General features: G+C 34.4%; 1 protein-coding gene across 1 annotated transcript in view; it reads left to right on the top strand.

Annotated features, from left to right (window-relative positions):
* The window catches only part of LOC112097933, a 7,489-nt gene extending 6,635 nt beyond the window's left edge, over positions 1-854 (top strand). Inside the window, 1 exon segment of the mRNA XM_024183521.1 lies at positions 739-854. Coding sequence (XP_024039289.1) covers positions 739-854 — 116 coding nt within the window.
* Positions 855-12,337: the final 11,483 nt, after the last annotated feature.

Raw genomic sequence — 12,337 nt, 5'->3', positions numbered from 1 at the left:
CTAATCATTACTTTTTTTTTTACTGTTTGTTTTTGAATTATTGAGCACGAGCTTTACTCGTCATTTGACAAATATTGCCAACCCATTTACAGCTGTTTCTCATTATTTATGTTACCAAGATCTTTAAATATGAGCTCATTTTTCAAACACTCACAACTTGTTTTTGAAAAATTAGTCCAATGGCATCATCTTCGAGTAAACAATTCAAAAACATTTGTGTGCTTTCTGGGTTTCACTATGGAAAGTACAAAGAGTTCGTTCAGGCAGCTGTAGATCTTGGTCGTGTCATAGCAGAGAGGAAACTGCATCTTGTATATGGAGGAGGTGAACGAGGGTTATCAAGACTTGTCTCAGAAGCTGTTTTTACCAGAGGAAGCCAAGTACTCGGCATTATCCCAAAACCCATGAAACCGCTAGTGTGCATGTCTGGCCCACCAATTGGAGAAGAATTAGTGGTATCAAGTATGCAAGAGAGAATATCTGAAATGATGAATCATGCTGATGCTTTTATTTTCTTGCCAGGAGATCTTGCAACTTTTGAGGCACTAATTACATTTGCATCTTGGGCCCACTTGAACATTCATCAAAAACCAATCGGTTTGTTAAATGTTAATAATTTTTATGACGGCTTGCTAACTTTTATTAACCATGCAATAAAGAATCATTTTGTTCCACATTCTGTAAAAAAACTCTTTATCTCTGCTTCTACTGCTAATGAGTTACTTGATCTTTTGCAAGCTTATACACCAGAGCCAGATCCACAGACTGTTGCACTGAATTGGTCGACTAATGACGGTAACGGTAACAGTAGCAGTAATAAGAAGTGCGATTTAGATTTAACTCTCCGTTTGTAAATATTTTCTGTTATAGTGTTCATGTGATGTCTTCTACACTCTTTCTCTTTCCCTTTAAAACATTGAGGACAATGTCTTTTTCAGGTTGGGGGGAAGGAATAGTTGATAATTGTGGAATATCTTAGTCCTGGTTATGTGTTTACAAAAAAAAAAAAAACAAAAAAAAAAATTTTTTTTTCTATAAAGACTAACTTAGGACAATTTTGAGTCGAAGATGGCAGGATATAGAGAATGTAGTCTCTCTAGAAACGCATCTTCTTAATCTTAAGGGTGTTGTTAAAAAAAAAAATTGACTTTTTCTTCATCTTTGTTATTTGCTTTTAAGCTTCTGCATCAAGTTCAGGTGAGATCTCTTCTTCTTCTTCTTTTATTATTCTCTTTTATTTTTATTTTTTACATATCTGTAAAATTATAAAATGTTAAGATAATGTTTAGATTAGGTTGTGGGGTGGGGATAATTGACGTATGTTTTAAATATGTGTGTTGTTTTTCTCTTTTCTCTTTTCTTTTCTTTGTTAAAAAAAAAACCAAAAAAAAAAAAATTGTTTTTTGTCTAGGATGGCCGTGTAAAGAGTCACGACTTTTGAGACGCATCCTAATAGTCTTGTTGTATTATATTTTGATTTTGAGATTCATAGTAAGTTGTTTTTGTTCCCTTTTCTTTGAATTACTCAAATTTGTGAACTCTCCACTTGGTTATTAAGTTATTTAATTGTTTACTCATTTAACAGGTATTATTGAATCATTCTTCACACACACACTATAACACATACTAGTGGGTTGTAAGTTAAAGTTTTACAGCATTTAGTTCTTTTGATTTATTAGGAATAGTATCTAAGGTAGTAGAAAGTGTATATTTCCAAAAACAAAAAAACAAAAAAAACCAAAAAAAAAATCAAAAAAAAAAGAAGAAAAAATGTTTTTAATTTTGTTATATCTAGAAACCCGAGTAATTAAGTCCGTAGGGGTGTTTCAACACCTAGTGCCCTAAGGTCAACTGGTCTGGGAGTCACTGGCATAAAGCTCGCTACATGGGTAATAGATATATTGTTTGTTTATTAGAAACCCGAGTAATTAAGTCCGTAGGGGTGCTTCAACACCTAGTGCCCTAAGGCCAACTGGTCTGGGAGTCATTGACCTAAAGCTCGCTACACGGGTTAGAAATGTAATATAAAAAAAAATGTGTGAATAATCTATTGCCTAAAGATATAATTTCTAATGAATTTTAGAACGAAAATGTTGTTTTTCTTTTAATGAAGCCCCATAAGTATTGTGTTAATTACTTGAGCACAAAAGAAGGTTTGATGATATTCTGGATAATGAGTGAACATCAATGTGGTAAAGGAATTTGGGAGAGTTCATTTATTTGGTAATTTAGAGGATAGATGAACAACTATTAACTTGCATGTGAATTTTATAAATCTTAATATAACGCTTTAATTGCTAGAGGGCTAGCAATAAGCTGGTTGGGGGGTGTGATTAGTATTAAAAATTGTTTAATTATCAAGCGATAATATGTTATTTTATGCTTATGTTATAATTTATATTTGTGTTTATGTAATATATTATGAATTATTAATTATGTTTTAAATATATTTAATTTTGTGTATTTTTATGTGTTTATTAGGAAAATTATTAATTTCACGTACTTCGAGGCTCCAAACAGATAAACGGAGGTCAAATTTGGATTCCGGAGGTCCGAAAACCTTAAGATCAGTCAAGATCGGCTTAAAATTGGGCTTGTGTAAAAAAAGTTGACTTTTTCTGTTGACCGAGCACTGATTGGATGATGAAATGAGCTTACAATATATATGAGTGCATGGGATAACTGGCAATCTTGACTAAATCTCAACCGTTCATGATTCAATGGCCATGATTGTGCCACGTGGCAATGGTTGGTGAAGCAAGTTGGAGGATCCGAATCTTTGTACTCGGGTCGACCCGATCCACCCATTAACCCGCCAAATCTCAACCGTTCTTTGGGTAAATCGGACGAGTCAAGTGATGCCATGTGTGATGTTGACTTTTGAAGTTTGACCAGCCATTGGATCTTGATCTAAGGGTTGTGAGGAGCACATGCATGAAGCCTATGATGGACCGCAAAGCACTGGATTATGAATTTATTTTTCTATAAATAGAGCCTCATTTTTATGTTTTAATCATCTCTCTACAACTCTCTTCTTCTCAAATTCTCTCCATCTCCTTGTAATCTTGATTTCCAGGTGTGTTTTTAATATTTTGTATAATTATTTTCATTAATAAAATTAGTTTTATTTCCAATTTTAGTTGTTTTTATTTCTTTTAATTATAAGTAATTCAATTTTACTACTTCTTTTTATTTTAATTATGCTTAACTAAATAATATTAGTTAGGGGAAGGTGAAACTCTTAAGAAATAAATATGATTTAATCAAATTCTATGTTTAATTTTATAAATTAAATTATTTTCTATTTAATTTTATACATGTTTTATATTTTGAAAATTTGATTTATTGTAGACAAACAAATGAATTTGGCACAATAAATTCTTAAGATCTTAATATAAGGCATGATGAAATGGTATTTTGACTTATTGTAGACAAATTAAATTTTGGCACAATAAATACTTAATCCACCATAAAATTAAAGGGAAAATAATAATAATTTGTATAATTAATCTTTTGAGTAATAAATCTAAAACAAATTGGCAAAAAGAATTTATTAAGTTTTATTTATTTCTAAGAGTGGATCCATAACCCTAACTAGTTCAATTCCATAGTTTCATTTAAATTAAGTTGTTTATATTCAAGTTTTAATTTCAATTTTTAGATAAAATAAAATAAACTAATTAAATCTTTTCTCTGTGGATCGACCTCGGACTCACCGAGTTATAATACAACAAGACACTCTTATACTTGGGAGTTAAAATTTACGTTTAAGTTGTGTCATTTGTAAACCATTCCTTAATAGGACATAAATGATAGGTTACTTCAGTATCAAGTATCTACTCGCTCGAACTAGCTAGGTATGCTGCAGGTGTAATACTTAGTGAATAATCAGAGTCTTCATCTTTTCATGTCATATTTGTTGCTGCTGGTTTCTTCTCATCTCTCTTTTGAGCCTTTGGACAATCTATCCTCCAATGGTCTTTTTCATGACAAAAGGCACACTCATCTCGAGCTATATTTCTACTTCTTGATTTAGATAGAGAATTCTTTCCACCATGCTTTTTCTTTTTCTCCATCACTCAATCTCTACTCACCAAAACTTCAGACGATGCTTGTTCTGAATTTTTATCATTATTCCGAATCTCCAAGTTAGTCAATGCTGTGCAAACATCTCTGAAGACAATCACACTCTTCCCATATATCAAGGTAGTCACAAAAATGACTATATTCCTCTGGTAGTGACCGTAACAGAATCATAGCCTTGACTTCATCCTTAATATCTTCATCAAGATTCTTCAAATCAGCAAGTAACTTTTTAAATTTTGAGATATGATCGTGCATTGACACCCCATGCTTCATTTGAAAGCCATATACTTGGCTCATTGTATGAAGACAATTTTTAGGACTTTTCAGCAGGTACTTCTCCTTTAATGTACGCCACAAAGTCACCACACACTCCTCATCTTTCACCAAGTACTTCACCGCCCTGGTCAAACAAGATCTGATTTGACCACAAGCTTTCTTGTTCATACGATCCCAAATTTCTTCATTATACAAGTGTTTTTTATTTTTTAAAACAACATCGAGATCGATTTGAATAAGGGCATTTATAACTTCGCACCTCCACATGCCGAAATTGATTTTCCCATCAAACTTTTCAACATCAACCTTTTAGCCTCCTATAATAGGTGCTGAATAGCGATTTGACAAATCTTGCTTCCCACCTGAAATGTCTTTTGAAATAATCTCAGTAGATCTCTCCTTAATTCTTGAAGTTTAACCTTCTACCATTTTCTTAACGAACTATTTCCACTTGAAAAACAACCTCTATTATGTTAATTTCGTGTGAATAAATGCACCAGGAAAGTTCCTAGGAGACTGGACAGGAACTTAATCCCAATTAAAAACTACAATCCTTAGACTCTTATCGCCTTATTGACAGAACTTTTCTAAACATGCAAAAATACACATTACTTACAATAGACTATCTCCCAAATACAAATAGTCGTCTCCACAATATTCATGAACAGTACCGTACGTGAATAGTACTATATATGGGAACAGTACCATATACATGAACAATATCGTATTTGAGAACAGTACCATATCCCCCAAGTACGAACCGTCGGCTCTGATACCACTTGTTGTGTGCGAAATGCGGAATCAAGCGCACCAAATAATTATAGAAAAATAAAGGACACAAAATTTACGTGGTTCAACAATATGCCTACGTCCACGAAAGCAAAAGAAAAATAATTGTACTATTAACAATTATTTGAGTACAAATTTGAGTAAAGAAATCTCACTTTCCCATAACTTAAATACACCCAGTACTCTCACACACACTCTCCAATTGCTCACACTCTCAGAACTCTCAAAAGCTTAGAAACTTATAAGCTTAACAATTTTTGGGATGCTAATTTCTCTCTAAATGAGGCTCTATTTATAGTTGAGCTTCACTGTAAAAAGTCTTCAAGTAGTTGGCAAAAGTCCTGCAATTTGGCGCCGACTTGAAAAACAAAAGAAATGCATGTGGCTCCTCCGTCAACTTGCCAATTAATTGTCAAGGGTTGGTGCCAACTTTGGCCAATTGTTTCAACAAGTTTTGTATTTTCTCCAAAGCTTGCATGCTTGTTGTGTGTTTGTTGAAAAGTTGTCTTTGTTTGCTGACTTTTTAACAAAGAACTTTGCCAATCGACATTCCCAATATCTCCTCAGTCTTAACAGTATTACAAACTATTGAAATGTTGTGAATTTGCACTCAAAGAAGTGCCCTTGTAAAATCTAGCTAGGATAACTCACCCAGCTGTTGGTTCTATTAAAATCAAAAGAGCTTTGTCAAAGATCCATGGACCACCAATTAAAATGCGTTTCCTTTCTATTGCTGATTGGACCACCAACAATTCTATTCCTGTCTGTTAAAAGATTAACCACCAACAATTCTCTCGATGGTGCGTGCAGTAAGAGCACCATCGTTCTTGACATGCTCATCTTTTGCATCAAGACGAACTCTCGATACCACACAGATGCTGGTGATGAGTGAAGGAAATAGCAAGACAACTAGTTTATGATTTTTCATGGCATAGTCTCAAATTTCGATAATGCTTCCCACATCTATGAGAAATCCTCTAATAATAACATACAACAGTACCAATCGTTCTTGTAGTGGTGTGGGTGGTTGGCATAAGTCTGGATTTCAGAAATTTCACCCATACTTTAGCAATGGGTTTTAAGTCTAATTCTGTTAATTACACGCCCTTCCTCATTAGCCCATGATGCACCCTCTACTGTAAGTGTCGTGAAAATTTTGTTCCATCTTTGCGGGATTAATTTGTCAAGCAACTTGGCATACTCGCAATTAATTTCAGTAGGTAAATTATAGAAAGCATTTATAACTCTAGAATCTAATGGAGCAAGCGAGTTTCTTACCCATATGTTGTGCTGACCAGGGCTTACCAAATTGGCATAAAATTTATTCACTACTCGTAATATTGGGTCTCAAGGATGGTTACAAAACTCTAGCCACCCGTGTTTTGCTGCAGTATTGTATAATGTTTGCTCAATTCATGTGGTTGAGGTGGAAACTGAAACCTTTTTTCTTCCATAATCTTACGTGGTTCAATGAATTCTTTATATTTTTCTTCCGCATGGTAACTTTGGAAGCGTGAAGGATCTTTTAGTCAGCTGGCTGTCCTTTTGTACCTTGGCATTGCTATAGCGGTAAGAATTCGATGGTCATATGCCCAAGAGTAAAATGAGAAAAAGGAATTAAGAAGTACTGGAGTCGTGATTACGAAGGAGAGGGAAAATAGTGTCAGAGGTCACTAAGCACAGTAACTCCCTTATATAGGTGGAATTAAATGAAAACAAATCCGGTAAAAAGAGATAAATTATGGAAGAATATTTTTTTTAAAATTCATTAAGCATATCCTATAAAAATAGGCAAGAGAAATTAGTGTATTAATTTCGGAGATATTCTTCCTCAATTTCTATCCAAATTCATCCACCCATCTATCACATATCATCTTCAATGATAAATGAGAGGCTCTATCTTTAAGTTATTGTAATTGTATTATTGTTTGTTGTAACACCCAATCGTTTGCTCTAGCTACGATTACATATTATCCTCTAATAGCTATTGACGCATGGCTTGCCTATGTATTCTATTAACAATACAACCCCAATTGTCAGTATGGAATCCATTTGTCATATTCATTTCGCTTAAGAAATTTAAAAATAAATAAAACTAATCCTAAAGATAAAACCAATCCTAAAAAAAGAAAAATTAAATAATCCTAAATGAGGGAAGTAAAAATAAATAACAACAAATAAAAAATAGAAGAATAATTAAAGTAAAATAAAATAAAATAAGAGGAAAAACGTTTAACAAAACCAATGAGGATCCATCTCATTTGAAGTGACTGCCTCCGCAATGGGTTGCCTCCTATTAAGTGCTTAATTTAAGGTCTTTCAGCCTGACCTTACGTGATAGCTTATAAACTTGGTTCTTTAAGGAGTAAGACCTCCTTTGAACAATTTGCAGCTGAGTGTATATAATGCTTGACCCTGTGCCCATTGACCTTAAATTCTTGGCCTGTCTTTTCATTTAGAAGATCAACAGCTCCATGAGGATAAATTCTGAGCAGCTTGAAGGTCCAAACCATCGAGATTTTAGTTTACATGGAAACAATCTTAGCCTCATATTATGGAGTAGTACTAGTTGATCAGAGATTAATTGCCTATGTTGGATTATTTTTGTCATGCTAGTGCTTTTTTCTCTCTTTATAAATTCTTGCATTTTTATATGAGAACATACGTAATTCCTCAAGCTCACATAGTTGAAGTTTCCTTTGCTCTGCTGCAGTATGTATATCCCAATTTAATTACTTCAATGCCCAGTATGCTTTGTGCTCTAGCTCGAGTTGCAAGTGACATGCTTTCCTATACACAATTCGGTAAGGAGACATGCCAAGTGGTGTTTTATATGTTGTTCTATAAATCCATAGGGAGTCATGTAAGTGCAGGGACCAGTCCTTCCTTGATGGGTTCACCACTTTTTCTAAGATTTTCTTAATCTCTCTATTAGATACTTCTACCTGGCCATTGGATTGTGGGTGATATGTTGTTGCTACTTTATGCCTGACTCCATATTTTACCATAGCTGCAGCAAATAGTTTGTTAAAAAAATGAGTACCCTTATCACTAATAATTGCTCTAGGAGTGCCAAACCTAGAAAAAATATTTTTTGTTAAGAAAGTCCACTTTTACTCTAACATCATTGGTAGGTAATGCTGCAGCTTCTACCCATTTGGGGACATAATCCATAGTAACCAAGATATATAGGTTCCCAAAGGATGGTGGAAAAGGACCCATGAAATCTATTCCCCATACATAAAAAAACTCCACTTCCAAAATGTTTGTCAATGGCATTTCATGTCTTTGAGTTATGTTTCATGTCCTTGGACACGTGTTACAATATTTAGCAAATTCATCAGAATCTTTAAAAGTATAAGGCCACTAATAACCTGATTGCAGAACCTTAGCAGCTGTTCTGTGACCACCAAAATGTCCTTCATATACTGCAGCATGGCAAGATTCCAGTATGTGAGGAATTTCTTCCTCTGAAGTACATTTTTGTATTACTTGATCTGAACATAACTTATATAAATACAGGTCATCCCACTGGTAGCTTTTAACATCATGAAGAAATTTCTTTTTCTACTGAAACTTCAACTCATATGGTAGCAATCCACTTACTAAGTAGTTGGTAAAATCTACATACCATGGAGGTCTTGATTGCTGTATCATTTATGCTTGCTGTACTACTAGCAGTTGTTCATCAGGAAAAGTTTCAATGATGTCTTTTTTTGTCAATGTGCTTGTTTTTGTTTCTAGCCTCAACAGATGGTCTACTACTTAATTCTCAGTCCCTTTTCTATCTTTAATTTCTAAATTTAACTCCTTAAGCAATAAGATCCATCTTATTAATCTAAGTTTAACATCCTTATTTGAGATTAGGTACTTGATGGCCTTGATGGCTGCATGGTCTGTGTACCCACCAAATAAGCTCTGAATTTATCGAAAGCGAATACTACTATTAGCAACTCTTTCTCTGTAGTGGTGTAATTAATCTGAGTTTGAGTAAGAGTTTTGCTGGAATAATATATAGAGTGGAAAATCTTATCCTTCCTCTGCCCCAATAGAATGGTCACTGGTATCACACATCAGTTCAAATGGTAGAGTCCAATCTAGTGATATAACCATTAGTGCAGTGATCAAAGCTTTCTTTAATTCTCCAAAGGCTTGAAAACTGTCTTTATTAAAATGAAAAGGTTTGTCATGTTCTAGCAAGGAGCATAATGATTTAGCTACCTTGGAAAAATATTTTATGAATCTTCTATAAAATCCAGCATGACCCAAAAAACTTCTAATCCCCTTGATTGAAGTTAGAGGTGACAGTTTATCCATAACTTCTATCTTTGCTTTATCTACCTCTATGCCATTTTCGGACACCTTATGACCCAACACTATGCCTTCTTGCACCATGAAGTGACATTTTTCCCAATTAAGTACTAAGTTAGTTATCTCACGTCTTTTAAGAACTTCTTTCAAGTTGTGCAAACAATCAATGTATGTCTCTCTAAAGACTGAGAAATCGTCTATAAAGACTTTTAATATTTGCTCCCCATATATGAAATAATAGACATTATACATCTCTGAAAAGTTGTTGGAGCATTGCATCACCCAAAGGGCATCCTTCTGAAGGCAAAAATTCTATAAGGACAGGTAAATGTAGTCTTTTCCAAGTCCTTTGGAGCTATAGCAATTTGGTTATAGCTTGAATACCCATCTAGGAAATAATAGTATTATTTTCCAGCAAGTTTGTCCAGCATTTGATCTATGAATGGAAGTGGGAAGTGATCCTTCGTAGTGGCTTTGTTGAACTTCTTGTAATCTATACATACCCTCCATCTAGTCACTGTTCTTGTGGGAATAAGTTCATTCTTCTCATTTTTCATAACTGTTATTCCTCATTTTTTTGGTACATATTGAACTGGGCTTATCCATGAACTGTCTAATATTGGGTATATGATTTCAGCATCCAACCATTTGATGATTTCTTTTTTCACAACTTCCTTCATAATGGGGTTTACTCTTCTTTATTGCTCCACTGAATTGCTGTAGTAGTCTTCTAACAAAATTTTATGCATGCATATGGATGGGCTGATCTCTTTAACATCTGCCATAATCCATCCAACTGCTTTTCTGTATTTCCTAAGCACATTTACCAGGCTCTGTTCTTGACCTGCATCCAAAATAGATGAAATGATTACAGGGAGTGTGTTGTTTTGACCAAGATAAGTATATTTCAAATGTGAGGGTAATAATTTTAATTCAAGAATATGAGGTGATTCAATATATGGTAAAGTTGTTTTTACTTCCCTATTTAAAAGATTCAGATGTTCAACAAATCTATTATGTCTGTTAGATTGCTTTCATTCCATCTAATTTATTTAATTTGCTGCAACATCTTCTTCTTCAAAGCTCTCAAGGTGGCAACGTTGATGATCTCTTTACTGCATCATCTGTCAATTCTGTCTGCTACAACAAAGTCCACAACAATCAGAAAATTACAATCTCCTGCGTCATCAGGGTTCTTAATAGCCTCTAGTACATTGAATGCGACTTGTTGATCATTCACCCTCATTGTTAGCTCTCCTTTTTGCACATCTATCAGAGTCTTCCCGGTTGCTAGGAAAGGTCTTCCAAGTATAATGGGTACCTCTTTATCAGCCTCAAAGTTTAATACAATGAATTCCACTGGAAAAATGAATTTGTCAACCTTCACTAGTACATCCTCAATTTTTTCTTTAGGATATGCATGGGATCTTTCAGTTAACTGCAGATTGACTGTTGTTGGTCTGTATTCTCTTGCTCCCAACTGCTTAAATACCGATAATGGCATCAGATTAATTCTGGCTCCTAAATCACAGAGTGTTCTGCCATTGTACCTAGTTCCAATGGAATATGATATTATGAAGCTTCCTAGATCCTTCAATTTTTTAGGAATCTTACTTTGGAGCATGTGACTTCTTTCCCGTGTTAAAGCAACAGTTTCAAATTCTCCCAACCATCTCTTTCTTGCCAAGATGTCTTTTAGAAAAATCAAATAATTAGGCATTTGCTCCAATGCTTCTACAAAATGGATGTTGATGTGTAATTGCTTCAGCACTTCCAAGAATTTACTAAAATGCTTGTCTTGTTTTTACTTCTGGAATCTTTGTGGGAAAGGAGGTGGATGTCTAAATTACTGGGTAGCTTTAGGAGGTACCAATCTCTGCTCATTTGGTTTATTGTAAGATGTTGCCACTAGTGTTGCAAATTCTTTGTCATCATTTATTGGTTGATTTTCTTCCATAGTTGCTGCAGCTTGACTACTAATACCAGTATCTTGATGACTAGGTTACTGTAGCATGCTGTCATCTTAAACTGGTTCTTGTAAGGGCTTAAATTCCACTAATTTTTTAGTCACTTCCACATGGGTATTAACATTCTTTCCAAATCTTAAGTTGATTACTTTGCAATGCTCATTTCCTTCTCTTCTTAGATCTTCTGTGTTTCTGGGCAAGCTACCCTGAGATCTGCTACTCATTGCTGTGGCAAGCTAACCAATTTGGTTTTCCAGGTTTCTTAGAGATACTGCTTGACCTTGCATAATTACTTTATTCTTCGCAATGTATTCCTTAATCATGTTTTTAATGAAGTGAGATGATCATGGCTGGTGTGTTTTTTCCCTTGATTCTGCTGATGAAAACTAGGTGGTTGACTATTTCTGTTTTATCTACTCAAAGTTGGAACATTTTGATTCTAATTGCTCTATGAGAAATTTGGGTGTTGCTTCTATCCATAGTTGTAAGTATTTGAGTACGGGTCTTTTTGAGGTTGTCGGTTCAAATTACCCACATAGTTTACTGATACTGAATTTCCAGAACAGTTATCAAATTCATGTTCTTCACCACAGTACATGCAAGTCAGTTCAGCAATTTTCTTTACTGCTACTAGAGCAGACGTCATGGCTTTCACTATCTTAGTCAATGAGGTTACTTGTGCTGATAATGCTGTAATTGCATCTATATTATATACTTATGTTGCTCCTCTTACCGCTGGCTATCTAGTTAATGGTCACTGATAATTATTGTTGGCAATTCTCTCCAGAATCTCATAAGCTTCAGTGTAAGATTTAGATAATAAGGGTCCATTTGCGGAAGCATCAACCATCAATCTCGTACTTGGATTCAACCCATTGTAAAAGGTTTCCAATTGTATGCAACAAGGA

Source organism: Citrus clementina, unplaced genomic scaffold, assembly GCF_000493195.1.
Source record: "Citrus clementina cultivar Clemenules unplaced genomic scaffold, Citrus_clementina_v1.0 scaffold_5, whole genome shotgun sequence".
NCBI classification, from domain to species: domain Eukaryota; kingdom Viridiplantae; phylum Streptophyta; class Magnoliopsida; order Sapindales; family Rutaceae; genus Citrus; species Citrus x clementina.
Note: the sequence above shows the minus strand (reverse complement) of the source record. Positions and strands in the feature narration are given on the sequence as shown.